This window comes from Danio rerio, chromosome 9 (assembly GCF_052040795.2).
Source record: "Danio rerio strain M-AB ecotype USA chromosome 9, GRCz13ab, whole genome shotgun sequence".
In the NCBI taxonomy this organism is placed as follows: domain Eukaryota; kingdom Metazoa; phylum Chordata; class Actinopteri; order Cypriniformes; family Danionidae; genus Danio; species Danio rerio.
The window spans coordinates 9,832,017-9,853,156 of NC_141029.1; the positions used below are offsets into that span (position 1 = coordinate 9,832,017).

A 21,140-nucleotide genomic window follows, 5' to 3' on the forward strand; every position below is an offset into this window, starting at 1 on the left:
TCGATCATTTCCATCTTTTTTTCATCTCCGCTACTAGCAGCACACTCCATTTCCGCATTACTGGATCTGTAGCGACAACAGACCGCAAAGGATTATGGCCACGCCTGGGCTGATGGGAAATGTAGTTTCAGCTACCTACCGTTCGCTTCATTCGCCTGAGCAAATTTTCTCAGAAGACCTAAAGTTTTACCGAGTCATGCGACTTCGGTAATATCGAAAAAAATTAATATTGCGGTATGACGGTATTTACAATACCGTTACATCCCTAATGGTTTGTGTTCAAAAGTTAACCCTGGCAGTGCAAGTCCTCTCATTCTGGCTCTCTCTATCTCTGCAGGTTTTCATCAAGCTCACAGAGGATGCCCTAGCACCCCTTCAGCCTGTGAACATCTGCATATGCAATTATCTCAAATGGCTGATTTAAGGGCACTCGTGAGATCAATTTATTATGCACAGAGACAGGGTGCTTTGGCACCTTGACCTATTGGAGCTTTAGGTCAACCGAGCAAAGAGCATGCTTGCCTCCGTGCAGAGCATCTCTCTTCTCGGGTTGGAGCTGGACTCGATCACCATGACGATGCTGACCTGTCTGAGAGAGTTTGACAGAGAAACTGTGGTTCCACTGATATTATTTTAGAGGCTCCTGGAGCATATGGCATCCGCTGTCTCGCCGCTCGGGTGCTCCATATGAGAACACTTCAGGATTGGATTCACGATCGGGTCCCAAGATGCGCATGCGCACACTGGGTGACTGTCACTCGCTGTGTCGCCGTGCCCTTAACCTCATGACGGACCCTGCGCCCAGGCAATGTCATTGTTTCGATGGATGCTTCCAGTCGCGCTGGGGGGCCATGTGTAGCACGCATCCAGCTGCGGGCCCATAGTAAGAACCTGGTTGCATTGGCGTTTTAATTGCCTGTAGCTGTTGGAAGTGTGTCTAGCGCTGTGCTGTTTTTTACTGTTGCTAGAGGGGAATCAAGTGCTGATCAGTACAGACAGCATAGCGATGTTGGCGTATACCACCCGCACCGGGGGTATCCGCTTTCACTGCATGTCTCAGCTCGCTTGCTGTCTGCTCCCCCATCATACGCGGCAGAATCGCTGCATCCCATTTTTCCCATGCACTCCCACGGCAGTTTCGCCTGGGAAAATGGAGTCTCCACCTCCGGCTGTCCAGCTTTTATGGGTGCATTCTAGTGCACTGGCTACACAGCTGGCCCCGGGGCATGCATAATACACATTTCTCCAGTGAGCCTACTTTCACAGATACTGTGTAAAGTCAGGGAGAACGAGGAACACGTCTGTTTATTGCGCCTCTCTGGCTCAGTCGGACCTGTATTTCAACTCTCCTTGTGATGGCCCCTCCCTGGCATATCCCCTGGAAGAAGCTTCTTCTCTGGGACAGGCACCATTTGCAACCTCACATGTGATCCATAGATGGAGTGCGGAGGTCTTAGTTGACCTACCAATTAGGTGGTTAACATCATTACCCAGGCTAGAGCACCCTCAACGAGCCATGCCTACGAGTAGGTATCTGAAGACATTTTCGGTCAGCGAAATGTGCTAGCAGTTTGGGCCGACCCACTCTCACATTTTCCTGAGACCCCAGCCCACCTAGGTGCTCTAAGTTCCTACCGCGTTTATATAAGACAGTAGTGAACCTGCAATCGCAGCTCATAGAGGAGGCAGACCCAGCCCCTTTATTGCTGTGTCCTGTTCACGCTTTGCATATTTATACAGACGTACTCATAGCTATTAGATCCTCTGAGCAGCTCTTTATCCATTACTGTGATTGGCAAAAGGGAAGTGCCATATCCAAACAGAGGTTGGAACATACCAACTGAACAGTGGATGCCATCTCCCTCGCTTATCAAAGCCAGGGTGAGCCGTTTCTATTAAGAGTGCACATCCTCTTGGGCATTAGCACACGGCACCTCTGTAACAGACATTGTAGAGATGCGGGCTGGGTGACACCTTATACATTTTTGAGATTATTTTTACTTTTGAGTGTAGCCGATTTCCTCACATGTGCTGAGAAACCCCGGTGAATGAGGAAATTCGATTTGGTGTTGTAAAACGCTTGCTGTGCCTTTCTCTCTAACACAGAAATATGTGTGCTTTCTTGCTTTGTAAGTTGAGTTCCCCACTTGGCAAACCCTGCAGAGTTTCTCAGAGAACCCCAGCATCTGAATTCGCAGAAGAGTCAGGTGTTGGCACATTACATTGGGATGGCATGCCCGCTGGTCAGTCCGCGTTCTGTGTATAGGTGCCTGCTATGCGCGATCCCATATGCTCACTCAGCCACGATGTAGTCCCCCCTCCTAGGCGGGCTTGTGTCTTCCCGTCTATCTTTTCATGTGAGTACTCCCCCTTCTCAGGGCTATTTCATGTGTTTTCTTGCCACCAGGTCTCCCCATTTGGGCAGCAAGTGGCCTCTGCAGTGTCCTCCCCATGGGAACTGCACGCTTTCCCAATGTACTGTCATAATTTAAATTCCTAGATATTGACTAGGTGTATTTTTACGACTCGCTAAAAAATATATCTAAACCTATAAAACTTCTCAGATAAGTGTGGTAAATAAGGGCCAGGGGACACGTTGGTGATGCAGGAGCACTAATACTGTAGCTTGTCATAACGTCTCACTAGAAACCTGGTAAGGTTCAGTAATTGTGCCATTTTTCATAGATTTCCCCATAGTGGAAGTTTTCCATATAGCATTGAAGTTCCCCCTCCCGATAGGGAACGCAACGGTTATTAAAGTAACCCTCGTTCCCAGGGGTGGGGGTGGGGTTTGAGCTGTTAGCCGTAAGAAGCTCTTTCAGCTATGGATGTTTTGGTGTGGCACAAGCTGCGTCTTTATACAAGATTAATTGTAACTGATGCCAGCCGTGCACGCTGACGCCGCCAACTCATTGGCATTTCATTGGCCCATTATATTACTCTTTAGATGATTGAATTCTGACAAAAATCCCCACAATGAAAGATTTTCACATAGCATTTTCGTTCCCCTCATTGGGTAACGACGGTTGCTTTAGTGGCCGTTGCATTCTACAAAGTCTCTATGAGATCAAAATTTGGCTAAAAAATCTTTATTTTGCTAGCGCATATTGTTATTGTTTAGGTTAACAATTAATAGTTAATCCATTAAAAAGAATTTGTTGTTCAAATTTTCAATCAAAGTCTGTTCATTTGCTTTTAAGTTTGGAGTGGCATTCCTTCTCTGTTGATGTCAGTTTGACAGCTTCTGTCCAATATTCTTAACCACGACCCTTTTATCGTTAGCTTGCTATGAGGTAATGATACGCAAAAAAAAAAGCCCAGTCCCCTACTTAATATTAAGTTTCAGTTGGAAGTACACAAACATACTGACATAAAAGTCTCTGCAACTTCTGCTTCGCATGGGACTTTAACATCCATCGAAACTTCTAGAGCCAAAAGTGTTTAAAAAAAAGATATAATAAAATATATTTATATTATCAAAACGTTCCTGACACCAAGCAAAATAATAATAATAATAATAATAATAATAATAATAATAATAATAATAATAATAATAATAATAATAATAATTTATTTGTCAAATGTATACTTAACAATTCTTTAAAAAGTACTATGTTCAAGTTTTAAAACAACTGTTCCCAAATCCATGATGCCAAAATGGTTCTTTTATTCTTTTACTTTGAAAAGCCTTTTTGGAAACTCTATTTTTAGAATGTGTTGTTGTTGTTTTTTTCTGAATGACATTGTGAGCAACTCACATCTGCGAGGAATCTTCCCAGAAGTCACCTGTGCTAAAGTGGGCCAGTGGAAAACATGTTTTGCTCTGAGGTTGCTCTTTACAGATTTATGTTTCATTGAAGTATCAACTCAGTTTTAAAATGAATAATAACTGAACACAGATTGGTCCTTATGGATTTTGAGAAAAAAAAATGTTTCACCTCATATTGAAACATGACATTTAGATACCTCTCCAAATCTTGATATCAAGGCATAGTCATTTTCTGAATCAGGTAAGTGTTCAAATGCTAAAAGTGATGTGCTGAATAAAGTAAAGGCTTGTTGGTAACTCTGCTGTGTTTCTCTCTGAACAGAACACACACCTACACAAACACACGTTTAATGTGTGATAAGTAAAAAGCACAAGCCACAAAAAAAAAAAAAAAAAAAATGCACTGAAATGGTTCTGTGAAGGCTGTGTCACTTACGGCAAATCAGATCATCTGCTGCGAAATGCAGTGTAATGGAGGAGCTACTAGGAGGAGTTACTTTCGGTTGTTGTGCGAGCGTGTGAGCATGTATCTCACCACCTCTCTGTTCAGTCTATCACAACAGTAGACAAAAGATGCCATTAGAGCAAGTGAACAATGTTCTACCAAGCGGGGTTGCAAGCAGTTTCAGTTCAACCAAACCACAAGCTGAAAAAAACTAAATTCACAAGTGTATTGTTCACATGCTGGTGATTATTAAACATGTGTTTATATTGATTCCCTTCACTTTAGGATGTGTTACAATAGGGAGGAAATGGCATGACGCAGACCACAGCATCATCACCAAGTATTAAGAGATTTCAGCCGTGTCACAAACTGTTATTAGGAATCAGCACATTGTTTTAAACTGCTAATGAACTATTCCAGTAAACTGAAAACTCATGATGGCAAAGCCATCTCTGAGTAAGTAAAGTTTCCTCTGGGAATGAATCAAGGTGAATATGACTAAATGTTTGCAAATTTAGCATGGTTCAGATAGTATAAGACCCATATAAACAAAGGTGGAAACAAAGAATCAAATCTAGAGTTAACAGAGTAATCAAAAGTAAATAGTAGTGTCATTTCAAAAGAATGTCAAGACAAAACGATACAATACACCAGCTATTCATAGGGTACACAAGTTTTAATTTGTTTTTGGGGACCTCTGTTGACAAGCAATGGTTATTGCATACTGAGAATATCACCAAATTAAACATTATTTTAAATAAAAAAAAATCTCTGAACTCATGATCCTGAATAAAACAGGTATAAACGAAATATATTGATTGATTGATTGATTGATTGATTGATCGATTGATTGATTGATTGATTATATTTGACAATTTTACCAAAAAGATACAAACAAGTCCAGTTAGACTAATTCATACATATTTTAAAAACTGTTGAGGATAAAATACACAAAAAAAAAAGAAAAAGAAAAAAAGCCACAGGCTTATTTCCATTGTGGTCCTCGATATTCTTAAAAAATGAACGAGCAAATCATAAATGGAGTGCAAACATCAACAGCTCAGCAACTTGGGACAACAAAAACTTCAACTGTAAAACAAAAGGCTTGATAGTCTGACAATTTCTCTTCTCTTCTATGAAAGCTTGAAGATTCTTACTAGAATTTGACATTCAGAAACATGTTTTTTCCATCACTGATATGCCAGTGCCTCTCAATTTATCTCATTCCAACCTGCTTGGTTGAGTTTTCTTTCTGGGTGAATGACAACTTTCAAATCAACCCTGCTAGGACAAAACTGCTTATTTAGCCAACCCAGCATTTAATCAGAACTTCTCCGTCCAGTTAGGGACATCGAGCGTAAATTCCTCCAGAGCAGCCAGGAACATTGGATCACTAATCAGTGTTAGGAAAATTAGGCCGTGCTATTACTGTAGATTCTTGTTATATTCAGACTGGATTATTCTAATGCTCTCTTGGCAGGCTTTCCAGTCAGTAATATAAAACCTCTGCATCTAGTTTGTGGCATTGAGGTTGGTCTTAAATGAACCAAATAAATGCCACAACATCAATTTGCACTGGTTTCCAGCAGCTGTAGCATCAAATTAAAGGCATTTGGATGATTAGCACAACCACTGACTCTGCACCCATTTACATCCACTCAAAATGACTTTTGCTTGTTCAAATTACTCATTTAAAATGAGTTGAAACAACACAAATCCTAAGTTATCCTAAGAGGGACAACTTAATTGTGTCATGTTTAATCCACTTAAATTTGTAAAACATTTTAAGTTTAGTAAAGTTTAACGACTTGCTTAATTAACTATTTTGTTTTAGGACAACATGAAGGAATTGTGTGAGCTTTTTTAATGTCAGACTCCAAAAAACTTTTATTGACTTTAACCTTTAGGCTACTGTTTTTTTTATTTGTTTATTTAATTTTATTCTGAGGGGGGAGACCTGACCTGCAATATTGGCAACTTTTGTAAGGGAGGATCATCCTCAATGGTCTTTAAAAGGTATACTCTTTAATACTGTAATTATCATTGTTGATACCAAAGCATCAAATAGGTCTACCAGGAAACTTAGACTACTCTAATGTTTCTCTGCACATGACATGATACAAATACAAACCCATATAAAGCTTCTGTTATCACAAATAAATAAAAAGAAGCTAATAAATCAATTCACCAGACTGGAAAAACTACATTTACAAGGGGTAAAACTGGTTATGATACACTCGATAATGCTTTGAAGTAATTTTTTTTTTTGAAGTAATAAATTTTTCTTGGGAAGTTTCACATACACTTTGCAAAAGTAATATCTATTACTCCCTCCTTTTTTTTTTTGTAAAGATTTAAAAGTATTTTATAATTTTTTGACCTCAATTACAAGAAACAAGAAGGCTATAAAAACCTCTCTAATAATAATAAAAATAACTTAATTCATAAATAAAATATAATAAATAAATAAATAAATAAATAAATAAATATATATATATATATATATATATATATATATATATATATATATATATATATATATATATATATATATATATATATATATATATATATATATATATAAATATATAAATAAATTTACTGTGTGATGTTTTGATTTCGTGTCTCGACCCGACCGCCCCCTAGAGATGTCATAGCGGTAGTGAGGTGATCGGATGTTTGAAATCTCCATGGTAACAGTTGCCCCTATCGCTTTGCAAATAAAACTAAGCTTAAGCAGACATGAGCGTCTCTGTGACACGCACATTTGACAAGAAAAATGAGGGCAATAAGGGTTTCAGGCAGCAGAGAACTTATGATTACTTGTACGGTGAGTTACGTGTGAAAACTTAGTACCAAATCATTAGAACAAAACAGACATGTTATATGAAGCTACACGATAAAGGAAATGTATTTAAATGATGGTACCCTTTCAGATCCAGTATATACACTGTCAGCTGATGTGGATCACGGCAGAGAAAACATCCGAGCTCAAGCTTCACTTGATCGAATGGTAAGACGACAGAAAGGAGACCTCTGGAGAGAGCCTGGAGTGAATGTGATTATACACTAAACAACGAACTTACACACGATTAAGTTACCCAGCAGAGGTCATCGTGCCAGTAATGCTTCAGGTGCTGCAGAAGTTATATTTATTTTTCACACCTTAAACTGACATTTCTCAAGTGATTTTGACGTCATTGTCCGTTGGAGTGCTCTAGTCGCTAAATAAAATTCATAATATAGAATCTCTTAAGCTTAATAATAATAAGAAGAATAAGTTTCTTAAAGCTTATGATAATCTTTTTTCTTAATGATTAAGGGTTTAATTTTTATCCTCTCTCTCTCTCTCTTCTTTCTTATTATTTTGTTATTGTATTTTTCTTAAATGCATGATGTTGTTATTCTTGTATTTAATCAAATTAAATAAATAAATAAATGAATAAATAAATAAATAAATAAATAAAGCTGAAGAAAGTTCATCATGTTTTCCTCCGTTGAATGTTAACAATTGTAGAACCCCCCAAAAAAACGTTCCTCTAGGAGTAATTGAGTTTTGTGACTAGGACAATTGACGTGTGAACTTAGAATGCAATAATAAGTCCATACTTCAATTGTCCCAGTAAAAAAAATAATAAATAAAAAAAAGAAAACTGTTCTCTTTTTCTGTATTCTAAGTTGTATTATACAGTCTCTTAAAAATTAATCAAATTAAAAAAAAAAAAATCACATGTTAACTGAGTTCATGTCTGAGGAGGACTGTCAACTCTGACTGACATAAAATTGTGTAAACATATTTGTCCAAGATAAGATAAGACTCACATTTGGCAGAATTTCGATAACAACCTTTTTAATATGTGCCTAATTCTACAGAATTGGTGCCAACTGCTGTCCCACATTCAAGAAACTCATTTAAAAACATTTCAGTGTTCAAATCTTAAATATATAGTAAGAACCTGTACTATCTATTTAAACCCACAACAATATTTAAAAAAAAGTTTGCCCCCTCACAAATACTAATGTGCCACAAACAGGACTTTAATATCACCAACCATTCCCATTTTATTAAGGTGTCTCCATATAAGTGGCTCACCCTGTATAATATCGTGTTTAGCCATTTTTATTTGGTGAATTAGAAATTTTCCTCCGCATAAAATCATCTTTATTCAGTATTCAGGATTGTGCGCTAGTGTGCACAAACTATTTGAAAATAATTGGTACTCACGAACACAAAGGGTGAAGGGTAAAAGTTGTCATTCAAGTGAATGACTATTGAGAATGACTGTGCCGTGATGTCATTCAGCTATAAAGCAAATATATATTAAAAAAAAAAACATTTTGTTTAATTTTAAGAAAGCTTAAAAAGAAGTGGCCTTGATCTTTTGAAATGAAAGTTATTTGTACTTTGAAAACATTCTGTAACATTTCAAACTCAAAGCATTTATTTAAAATAAATCACAGAAAAGTTTTGATCTGTGCATTTTGATGGCATTCCTATTCTAATGTAGATACAATATAACAAGAATTTTAATGCAGCTATTACTTAACTACTTATTAAAACATGTTTGATTGATGTGTTTTGTCTCTGTCAGCGGAGGGTGCCAGAGTTTAACTCTATGATTAGTGATCTTCCACATCATCCCCAATATTCCTTACGCCTGGAAGCCACTGATCCTGTGCCTGGGTTTATTGACCGGCGATGGCGAGGCTACGCTGAGCAGAGAAGACAGGCACTACAGCAACTGACAGGGTAAAACTCACAAAATAGAAAAGAAAACAGGAAAGAAAAAGCAGCCCAGGACACAATTCACCTTGACATGACATGATTTATGCACAATAAAAGCCTATTTTTGTTACTACCCTTTTGTGGTTTGACATTTTGACACATTTTACTGACAAACGTAATTATTTTGTTTTGTTCTGAGGGTGTTTTGGTCTGTTCTCTTACACTGCACACAATTTATGTAAGGTTATATATGGTTGTTTGGTTGATTTTTGTTTGTTTTACTCTGTTCCAAACCCTGCAATAACTACAATTATTTTAAATTACAGTTTATAAAATTTTTGTTTTCAATCTAAACACAATTTATTTGTGTGAAAGTGTGAGTTATTCCACATGTAATCCTTTAGAAATCACTTTAATAAGCTGATTTTCTTCTATAGAAACATTTCTTCAAACTATTGATGACAAATTGTCATTAAACACAAAGAAACTAAAGGGGTAGTTCACCCTATAAAAGTATTTACTCACTATTTACTCTCTCAAGTGGTTCCAAACCTTTTTGAGTTTTTTCTTCTGTTGAACATTAAAGAAGATATTTTGAAGAAAGCTGAAATCCACTGACTTTATTAGGAAAAACAAATATTGAAGTCAATGGATACAGGTCTTCACCATTCTTCAAAATATCTTCTTTTGTGTTTAATGGAAGGAAGAAACTCGTGAAATAAAGGTTAAGAAAATGATGACAGAATTTTCTATTTTGTGTGAACTATCCCTTTAAAATATGACTCAAAACATGTACAGATTAATGGATAATTTAAACAATTCATAAAAAACTTTGAAATATTCCCAAGAGCTGTATATATCATGGTCTATGCTGTATTTGCTTTGGAATATTCATTTTTAATATGTTTGCATCTGTGTAAGGATTGTGTCTGGGGCTGTAACACATGCACCGAACCCTGCTAATGTGACAGGAGTGGACCGCTGGAAGTTTTTCAAACGGTAGGACACACATAAACTATAAAATGAGTGTGAGGTATACTAGATAAATGTTTCTTGATTAGTAAATGATTTCAATTTACTCTTGTGTTTACATTCCCTTTTTTTTCTTTCAGTCCTCTTATTCCCTTTGCTCAACAGATTCCTCCCGATGTTGTGTTTGCTTTGCCAAAGTAAGTTTTTTTTTCACATCACGTCAGGCGAGCTCTTTTAAAGGGAAAGGTCACCCAAAGATAAATATTTCCTGTTAGTTTACTCACCCACAGGTCATCCAACACTTAGGTGACTTTTATTCTTCAGTAGAATATTAAAGTACATTTTCTTTTAGTTGAATCTGTTGTCCATGGTGATTGATCTACAATCCATATGGATCACAACCCACAGTTTGGAATGCATGCAACTTGCGGATTAATAACTTTTATAACAATTGCAGAGAGATCTCCTCCTGTGTCATTCAAATCATGTGTATCTTCCTTCAAGCTTCCTTGTAAATATAATAATGATGGAAAAATTTGTGGTGGGATCTACCTAAATGCTTTGTGGCAATTAGGATGTAAATCCATACCACCTGGAGAAAAAATGATTACAGGTTAAAAAGAAAAGAGCTAGAATTTAGACTGGTAGTGTGTGCATTGTATATGTAAACAGACGTGATGTGTATTGACTTGCTGAAAGTGTTTGAAAGTTTGGATTTGGAGGGTGTTAATGACATTTGGTGATATCTGTACATGATTGTATAGTGAAGATTTGGTAGAAAAAAAAAAAAAGTCAAACAAAAAATAACACGCACACTGATATATTTCTCACATTTAATGTTTTTTTTTTTTACCTAGCAGTTCATTCTAAAGCAAAATGGCTGCTACACCAACTTCCCCTTCCACTTTTGTAGATATGGAGCCTCTTCCTGATATTTCAACTCCACTTTGGACCTCAACAGTGCCACCTGTGAGTACATCATCTCTCCCTAGTGTCTCTGACAGGTATAACACGCATATTCATTTTACCCCAGTGCATCATGAACCCCCTAGTCCAATGGCTTTTCCTATTCTTGCTGGTGTTAATCCAGTGAATGCACAATCTGGGGAATCACACCTGGAGAATATGCAGATGTGTTCCACAAGTGAAGAGGAAACTCCATCTGCAGATACTCAACATGATCTTCCACCTGTTTTACCAACTCCTGGAAGAGAAATGCAATATATTACCACTCAAGTTCAAGGAAACTGGTCAAGTATGGTTGACTGCATGAAGAAACTAGAGGAAAACACCAGTCATGTCATGAGTCTCTCAACAACTGTACAACAAAAAGAAGAATCTGAAACTGACCACCTGACGAAAGCAGTGAAACAAATGATTAGTAATGAATTTCAAAAGGTGGAAAAAACTGTTATATCTGAAATGCAGTTCATGGTACGCCAACTCCAGGCAGAACTTCAACAAGACCAAAAAACTGCTCAGCACATATTTCAAAAAGAGCATAATTATCTACTTTCAGAACTTCAAAAGCTGCAGAAAAGCACCAACCAAATGGACAAAATTCCCACTTGTGTGAATGAATTGAGAGAGGAAATGGAGAAACAATTTCAATATATTATCAAGAGAATTGATGTACAGAAACCACCTGCTGCAAGTACCATCATGCCGTTGACTTCATCTGATCATCCTCAACCCTCTTCGTCATCATCGCCATCACTTCCTTCACCTTTAATTAAGAGTGACCATATTAAGCTGACTTTTCCCACTTTTGGACAGATATCCGACGATTCAGATCCTCTTTTATATGTAACAAAATGTCAAGACTTTCTGGCTCTGCATCCTCTCAATGATGTAGACTTACTAGCCACCTTTCGTACAGTCCTTCATGGAACAGCTAGGGATTGGTGGGAGGTCAGACGTTCCAGCATACTTACATGGACTGATTTCAAGGCTGCATTTCTGTCTGCATTTCTATCTGAGGACTATGAAGACGAATTAGCTGAAAGAGTGAGAACTAGAGTACAAGGAGAAAAAGAATCTATCAGAGATTTTGCATTTACCTATAGAGCTCTCTGCAAGAGGTGGAAGACGGATCTAACTGAAAATGAAATTGTTAAATTAATACTCAAAAATATTAAGCCTTACCTGGCAAGCCAGCTGCGCAGTCGGGTGCAAGCTACACACTCATTCATGAAAGTATCATACACCAGCTCAATTCATCCGATCCACTTGTTCCATGGTCCGAGGGACCCCTTTATCTGGCAAATGGGGAAGCAGAAACTCCGTTGGGTTGGAAAAACATCACAATTCAACTCCATGACCAAGAGTTTATCTTACCTGCTGCCATTTTATCTTCTCAAGCTCTTGCTTACGCTGTTGTTTTGGGGTTGGATTTCATTTTCTTTAGCGGATTGCAGTTGAATGTCACGGACCAGAAATATTCATTTAAGTGTAACGCTGCAAAGGAGTATCTTTTTCAGCCAGGTAGGGCAACTCTACCAATGGAAAGTGTACACCCAGAAAACCGGCTACAGGAGAAAACAATACAAAACTTGTCCTTATTGAGTGCTATTCCTCCTCTACCTCATCCAATACCCATGATCCCTCCTGACGGCATGAACGAACAAATGTTGATCTGCAGTGTAGTGGATGAAGCTTGTTTACCTCAAGAGAGTAAGCAGGAGTTGCTCCATATCCTGGAGAGCAATCCTCAGGTGTGCACTCTCAGGACTGGACGTACTGATGTTCTACAACACCGCATATACACTTCCTGCCAAGTACCCATTAAGCAAAGGCCCTACCGATTATCCCCACTCAAACAACGGGCTTTGGAAGAACAGCTGGAAGAAATGCTGAGACAAGGAATTGTTGAGCCATCCCACTCTGGGTGGTCATCACCGGTAGTGCTTGTACCCAAAAAAGATGGTAAGCTGCGTTTTTGTGTGGATTACAGAAAGGTAAACTCTGTGACAGAGAGTGATGCTTATCCTATTCCAAACATCACTGAAATCCTTGAGTCTTTGTCTGGAGCAGCAATATTCTCCAGTATTGACCTTAACACTGGCTATTGGCAAGTTAGCATGGATCCTGATAGTAAAGCTAAGACTGCCTTTATCACTTCTGCTGGTCTGTATCAGTTTAATGTCATGCCTTTTGGTCTAAAAAATGCTCCCGCTACTTTCCAGAGGCTTATGGAGATGGTCCTGGGGGATCTACGAAAAAAGATTTGTTTAGTCTATATTGATGACATTATAATTTACTCCCCTTCAATCACCCAACATTTCCATGATCTTCAAATGGTTCTTCACAGATTGGAGGCTGCCGGCCTCACTATAAACCTGAAAAAGAGCAAATTCTGCTTGCAAGAACTTGTGTTCCTGGGACATGTTGTGAGTGTTAGAGGCATTGCAGCAGACCCATGTAAGACAGAGGCCATTCATTCGTATCCTGTACCAAAAAACTTAAAGGAGGTGCAGAGGTTCCTTGGTCTAGCTGGATGGTACCATCGATTTGTTCCAAATTTTTCCAGGATAGCTGAACCCCTAAATTCCCTGAAAAAGAAAGGAAGACTATTTCAGTGGACAAAACACTGCCAACAAGCCTTTGATGAGCTAAAAACTTGTCTTACTTCCCCACCGATACTGGGCCATCCTGATCTACAGTTTCCCTTTACAGTTTACACGGATGCCAGTGACTCTGGGTTGGGTGCCATCCTGGCACAGCGTAAGAATGCTGGCCAAGAGATAGTCATTGCCTATGCCAGCAGGGTTTTATCTGGAGCGGAGGTCAACTATACAGCTACAGAAAAGGAATGTCTGGCAGTCGTATGGGCCCTGGAAAAATGGCAATATTATTTGGAACATAAACTCTTCACAGTTGTCACCGACCACGCTGCTCTCCAATGGGTAATGGGATCCACTAAAACCAACAGCCGTCTCATTCGATGGGTCCTACGGCTACAGAAATTTGATTTCATCATCGAATACAGGAAAGGCAAACTTAATGTAGCCCCAGATGCACTCTCCAGGTTTTCTCAACCTTCTAGTTGTTACCTGTATTCCAACCATAAAGATCCAGGTTTACCAGTATCAGATGATATCTTGTGGGAAGAGCAGCACAAAGATACAGACATTGTGGAGATACTGAAAGCAGCTGCAGAATCGAATGCAACTTCGTTTGATCAATACGAGGTTGTAGAAGACAAATTGTACCAGAAAACTCACCTGCCAAATAATCAGCTGCACTACAGAATATATGTACCGAAGAGCCTCCGCCCATCTCTATTACAGTATTATCATTCTGCTCCAGTAAGTGGACATGGAGGCATCTTTAAAACATACAAGAGACTACAGGAAGTAGCTTTTTGGCCTGGCATGTGGTCTGATGTTAAGCGGCATGTAAAAAGTTGTACAAAATGCCAAACTGTAAAACAGGATAATCAGAAACCAGCCGGGATGTTACAACAGATTACCACCACTCGCACAAACCAGATGCTTGGAGTTGACATCATGGGTCCTCTGCCAAGAAGTTCCCAACAAAACGAATACCTGCTTGTTTTCGTGGATTATTTCTCACGGTGGGTTGAGTTATTCCCCATTCGTCAGGCTACTGCTCAGTGTGTTGCCACAATTTTCAGAAAAGAAATCCTGACTAGATGGGGAGTACCAGATCACATTCTCTCTGACCGTGGGGTTCAGTTTATCTCATCCGTGTTCAAGGAATTGTGTGAGAAATGGAATATCACCCCCCGACTCACCACTGCATATCATCCACAAACTAACCTCACAGAAAGAATAAATCGGACACTCAAGAACATGATGGCTGCATATGTTGAAGAAAACCACAAAAAGTGGGACCAGTTCTTACCGGAGTTTCGATTTGCATTGAATTCAGCTGTTCATGAAACTACTGGTCTATCTCCTGCAGAACTTCAACTTGGCAGAAAACTCCAAGGACCAATGGATAAGATGCTGTCTGGCACTAACCTGCTTCCTGATGCTGACTCATATGGTGTAGTCCAACACATTCATCAACTGCAAACTCAAGCACAAGAACACAGTAAAAAACCAAAAATGAGACAAATGAGGAATTACAATAAAAACAGAAGAGAAGTAATCTTCAAGAACAAAGATCGGGTATGGTTGCGAAACTTTCCACAGTCAAGTGCAAAACATAATTTTAGTGCAAAATTGGCCCCAAAATGGAAAGGACCATACCGTGTCTTAAAGCAGCTGGGTCCTCTAAATTATAAAATTTCTTTGGAAGATAGTGGAGAGGATGTTAGGACTGCACATGTGTGTAATTTGAAATTGTGTTTTCCAACTGCGGAAGAATTAGAGATGCAAGAAAAACAGAAAATGGTGGAGATGTTTCAGGAGGTCTCTGATGAAGAAGACTTCCTAGGATTTTAGTCTGTGTATTTTTCAACAACCATGGGTTGTTTTTTTTCCAGGGGGGGAGAGTGTGGCAATTAGGATGTAAATCCATACCACCTGGAGAAAAAATGATTACAGGTTAAAAAGAAAAGAGCGGAAGAGGAAGTGATAAGAACGGTATGAGGAGAGCACTAAAAACAGTGGTCGAATGAGTTGGCTCTGGAAGTGTCGAGAAGTGTAAGCGCCAAAAAGTGCCTAAAAAAGCGAAGTTGAAAAGTCTACCGGTGGTGATCGGATCCAGTGAAGAGTGCAGTTAAGGCGTTTTGGGGAGACGTTTTGGCTGAGATGGTGGATTTGGCCGTCGCCGTCGCCCGAGATCATGTGCGGTGTCCACAACAAAGGGAGCTGAGTGACGTCGCTCTACATAGACGCGGGCTGTAGGTGATTTTTCCTCTAGTTCAGCGGTTTCAGGTACTTTACACTTCGACAACAAACAAAGAAAACAAAACGTTAGCATACCGGCATCGTTGATGGGTTGACTGCTAAGGCGATGGGGTACAAATGTTGACATTATCCATGCCACTCGCTTTGAATGAACTGTTAGTGCGCACATACATTCCTTGTATAGAGGCCGCTGGACACACAGACACACCCACACATACACCCACACATACACAAACACACACACACACTTCACACGCACCCACATACATTGAACGAACTGTTTAACATTCAGATTCCAGTTGATGCTTCCAGTAACGTTATGTTGGTTAATTGAGAAAACACTGGACTCTGATGCGACTGAACTGTGTTTCCGTGGGTTGATTTTGTATGTGGTTTACCTTTGAATGGCCAGAGAGCCAATGATTGTGAGGGGTGTAATGTCCATGGGGTTTGTTCTTGTATATGGATGAAATGCTCAGTGCTGTCTTTCACTTAGTAAATACTGATTATGGTTGTGACTGCAGTGGATAAATTCTTCTGTGAGTGTGGTATAAATTCATCATGATGTTTTCATAAAGCTGTTTATTTTCAATTGTGCTTTTGAGCGATCTATTGGTAGTGATATTTCAGTGATAGAAAAATAAATATTTCTATGCATACTCAATTGGTGAATTTGTGTAAAATTTTTGTGTATTTTTGTGTGTTATGTTTAGTATAGTTTGTAGTCGGTGGCTTATTGCTATCTGGGTTAAAGTTAAATTTGTAATATATTGACGGATTTATTCTGTCTGGCACCCGAACAAAAAGTTAAAAATTACCTACTTGGGGGTTTAAGAAAGGGCCACCGTTACAGCTTTCATAGGTTAGTTTTCGTGTCTTAGGTAGTGTTTTCTGTCACTGTTTGTTTAGCCTGCATTAATACATTCATTGTAAAGCTAAAAGATCGTGATCTCAATTCAAACCCCCAACATAAATGATAAATGATAATGGTTTGCATATGTTTATAAATCCTTCAAAGCGCAGCATTTAAATCTGCGTTTGATCGAGAGATTCAGTTTTTACACTTTTTCAATTAGTTACAAACAATTAAATAACACAGAAGTACTGGGAGAACAGTTTATAGTTCAGATATAAACACTGATGTTTATGGTAAAGACTGAAATCACCGTTTAATGCAGGGTGGCCAACCCTGTTCCTGGAGAGCCACCTTTCTGCAGTTTCAGTTGCTACTCATATCAAACACACCTGAACCAATTAATTAGGACCTGAACACCACGTGATAATTACAGGCAGGTGTGTCTGATTTGGGTTGCAACTGAAATCTGCAGGAAGGTGGCTCTCCAGGAACATAGTTGGCCACCCCTGGTTTAATGGAACTTGATGCTAATGAATGTCGTAGCAATTACATTGTGTAACCGATGGGTGGCGATAAACAACCATCAAAATTATATCACTTAATATATTTTCAAAAATACCTATACCTCACCTATAGAAAAAAAAACTAAGTTTCATGTGTGAATTGTAGAATTAATTGAAAGTAAATATATATCATACAATATTTCTATATGTAGCATTATCAGCAACAGTAGCAACATTTTTTCGTTTTGAATTATTTCCATAGTTTAGCTGGTTTTTTCTTGATTTTCATTTTTTTTTAAATGATATGTTCTAAGTTCTGTTTGTTAAAACTAATGGTTTAACTAATGGGCAGTAATATTTTTGTATAAATGGAAAGCAAATGACATTTGTCTCCTCCCTTTTTTGCTGATCTGAAAAATGGTCAGATTCGTGACTCAAAAACCATAGTGTGATCCGAACCCTTGAAATTTGTGATCTGTTGCACCACTAGGGGGGATTCACATAATAACAGTCAATAGTGATTAGTGATAGACAAATGAGTCCATGTCAACACGTTGGCTGCATCTGAAATTGCATACCTATAGTACTCTAAAAACAGTATGCTAACAGAGTATTATATCTGAATCCATAGAATTTGAAAAACAGTATGCGAGAAGTACCCGGATGATCTACTACTTCTGGCAAAGTTCGGAATGTGCATCTGATGGACACTATGCTATGCCATGCCGGACTGCGAGAGAATTCATGAATGGGAGTGAAGCCACACAACTGATGTTGGGTGGTCACATGATCATGACAAAATGGCTGCTGTTGTACGTCCGAGTTCAATTCATACAACTCACATTAATACTGTAAAGAATGAGTTGTAGATTGAGTAGTAAATTCAAATTCAAATGCATTACCTACTGAGTAGGAGGCGATTTTGGATGCAGAAGCTGTAGGCTTGTGAAGTTAAATGATCAGTACAGAAATTCATAACTCCCTTGCAACCACCTAGCAACACCTGAGCAACTACAAGGAACACCCAATCAAACGAATAGCAATATTTTAGTAACCACTTAGCAACATCATAGCAACCATGTTAGCAACATGCAAATTCATACTAGAAACATGCTAATGATATGTTAATCCATGCAAGAAACATGCCAATCCATACTAGAAACATGCGTAACCTATTTGTTCTTTTCTATCTGTACTAACTGTTTCAAACTTCAAGCTACCCTGCTGAAAAATCTAGCTTAAACCAGCCTAGGCTGGTTGGCTGGTTTAGCTGGTCTACCAGGCTAGATTTAGAGGGGTTTTGGCCACTTCCAGGCTGGTTTCCAGCCATTCCCAGCCTGGTCTTAGCTGGTCAGGCTGGGAGATGACCAGCTAAAACCAGCCTAGCCAAGCTGGGAGTCCAGCCAAAACCAGCTATATCCAGTTTAAACCAGGCTGGTCAAGCTGGTTTTAGTTGGATTTGGCTGGTCATTTTCCAGCCTGACCAGCTAAGACCAGGCTGGAAATGGCTGGAAACCAGCCTGGAAATGGACAAAACCCCTCTAAAACCAGGCTGGTCAACCAGCTAAAACCAGCCAACCAGCCTAGGCTGGTTTAAGCTGGATTTTTCAGCAGGGTAATTAAAAATTACTTTAATTATTTTCACTTTAAAACTACTTCAAACTTTCAGGCTAGGTCTTCTCAAGTCACCATAAAGTTTGTCTATGAACTTTACTTTTCTAGTTAGCTTCAATCCATAGGTTCATCAAACAAATCTTTGCACATGTGACTGTAGTTCGATTGTAGTAAGCTTTTGATGATGAATGTTCAAGGGTTGGTATTGGAATCAATAGAGGTGTGAGATGCCTACTCTACAAGATGAGATGAGACAAGACACAAGATTGGGTTCGCTAGACAAGATGAGATTTTTTTATACAATTTTTTTGGAATCCTCAATGACGATAAAATAGTGTCAAACAGCCGTGTATATATGGCTTATTCAAAATTCAAAACAATTAAGGTGATCTTCTAAATACAATTGAAATAAATGTTATTTTACTTCTTAATTAATTAATTTTTAATGAATTATGCCATAAAGTTATGCATAAAACATACAAACACTGTAAACTATTTGTTATAAACTCTCCTGACTGGTCAAACTCTGAGATACTGGATGCGAGTTAGGACTGATAGGCAGTAATGGGTAGAATGGTTGAATGGCGGAGGGGTGTCACGGACAAAGGACTGATTTAAGAGGATCCAGATGCGGAGTGTTGCAGCACAAACTAAGCCCTGCTGAAAGGACAAAACAGTTTTAATGGAATTTGATGCCACACGCCGAATGAAAAGAAAACTTCAATTTATCCGGACGGCGTAAATGATGATTGGTGTGTGTCTCCAGGAGTTTGTTGTTGTGTGTGTGCGCACTTGGAGGAGATGTGTCTCTCTGTGGTGCTTTACTGACTACCAAGTCAATAAAATAGTGTCAAACAGCCGTGAATATATGGCTTATTCTGTCGCAAAATGCGGCAATATCCTACACATCAGCAATAATTTGATTTCAGAATTTATATCTGTGCTGCACTTTAATAATGCCACAAAAATAGGAATATTCCTCAATTCTGACTTTAAGCAAGTGCTACTCCATCACGTGCTTAATTTGTGTGGTGGCAGTTGTAGCAGCCTTTGCTTTTGGGCGTGGAAACCTTTGAACTTCGGTGAAAAAAAATTTGTTACGTCACAGCTGTCCAACCAAACGAGTGACGCGCAACACCGAAGCCAGCCTGGGTTGCCAGGTATGTGCAAAGCACTTGATTAGTGGTTCAAGTCCAACCCTGTCTTCAATCTTCAGTGGTAAATTCGCCCACACGCTCCATCATAACATCACAACTCATGAGACAACTATTCACCTCGATGAAAAATCTTGATTTAGTCTTTAATCTCATAGCACAAGATCTCTTCACACCCTTACCAATCACCAATATCTATTAACAAATTGCACCACCTAACCTTCCACAATTATCATCAAAAATGAAAGAAATACTTTTTGAGGTGAATTATCCCTTTAATACAGTCTCTCTTTTCATCATTAGGTACTTGTTATCTATCAGATACTTAATTTTTTTCTTTTTTTTATGCTTCTATTTCCGATTTGTCTCACAGATCTGACCTACTTTCTTCTGATGGAGATGATAAACGGTCACCCACTCCGTTTCAGCGAAGCGTGGCAGTTCAGACTGATTATAGGGAAAGTGAGACACAAACAGACCCCTACTCTCCGAGCTATCTGCTGCGTCCTGGGACGACCTCCCCTGAGCTGCTCACACTGGCCACACTCACATGGGGTAAACTGCATAAATACAATTACATTTATTTTAAGCATGACTGACTTTCACCAGCTCCTATTTAGAGCCTGGGTTTCCCAAAGGCTTTGTTGGCCAGCTACGGCTACAAGTTTTGTTGTCAACAACATAGTTCAATTAATTCTATGTTGCCCCCAAACCCGAGTTCAGTGACTCTTAAGTTTCAGAAAACAGTAGTTACAAAAGCAAACAGCATGGTGATGTGACTGTCTAAGACTATTGAATACACAAGACATTTCACATCGTTTTTAATGGGGCAGAGTGTAATGGTCAATAGGGGTGCTATAGTGAAAGTAGCCCCGCCTTCTAGGAGAGAAGCCAATCATTGATTGCTAAATTAATCTAAAGCTTGAAATCTCTACTTTTAAACAAACCAATTACACCTGAAAACAAATGTAATCTGGTTTTGTAATCTGTTTGAAACAAAAGCAAGGTACAGTTTGTTCTGTCTCATCTCTTTTAATTTTAAACAAATTCGTTTAAACTGTTTGAATGCCCTCAAGCTTGTACACAATGTGGTCGCTGCCATTTTAGGAGGAAATTTGCTATCAGGAGTAAGTTAGAAATTACTTCCGAAGATGAGCGCTGCGTTATTTAGAGGATAATATTGTGTAACATGCAAGTTGTTTATTCTTATAGTAGTTACATAATTTACATGTCTACATATTAATTGCGTCCCCCAAATATGGCCATAAAGTAGGTTGGTATC

At 38.7% G+C, this 21,140-nt stretch overlaps 2 protein-coding genes across 6 annotated transcripts in view; one reads left to right on the forward strand and one right to left on the reverse strand.

Moving 5' to 3' along the window:
* Positions 1 to 21,140, reverse strand: part of LOC147842272 (uncharacterized) — a 543,494-nt gene that overhangs the window by 83,312 nt on the left and 439,042 nt on the right. The gene's annotated exons all lie outside the window — the stretch shown is intronic.
* Positions 6,923 to 21,140, forward strand: part of cfap91 (cilia and flagella associated protein 91) — a 57,182-nt gene continuing 42,964 nt past the window's right edge. For 3 of the 5 annotated variants that reach the window (XR_015499199.1, XM_087267495.1, XM_087267497.1), the window contains exons 1-6: positions 6,923 to 7,044; positions 7,151 to 7,227; positions 8,807 to 8,964; positions 9,862 to 9,939; positions 10,053 to 10,109; positions 20,232 to 20,413. Coding sequence is in view for 4 of the 5 variants with exons in the window: in XM_087267495.1 (XP_087123621.1) it covers positions 6,957 to 7,044; positions 7,151 to 7,227; positions 8,807 to 8,964; positions 9,862 to 9,939; positions 10,053 to 10,109; positions 20,232 to 20,413 (640 nt within the window). In the remaining variant the exon portion in view is untranslated. Of the gene's footprint in view, positions 7,045 to 7,150; positions 7,349 to 8,806; positions 8,965 to 9,861; positions 9,940 to 10,052; positions 10,110 to 20,231; positions 20,414 to 21,140 lie in introns of all 5 variants that reach the window. The other 2 variants (XM_087267496.1, XM_087267498.1) reach the window with 1 other exon arrangement.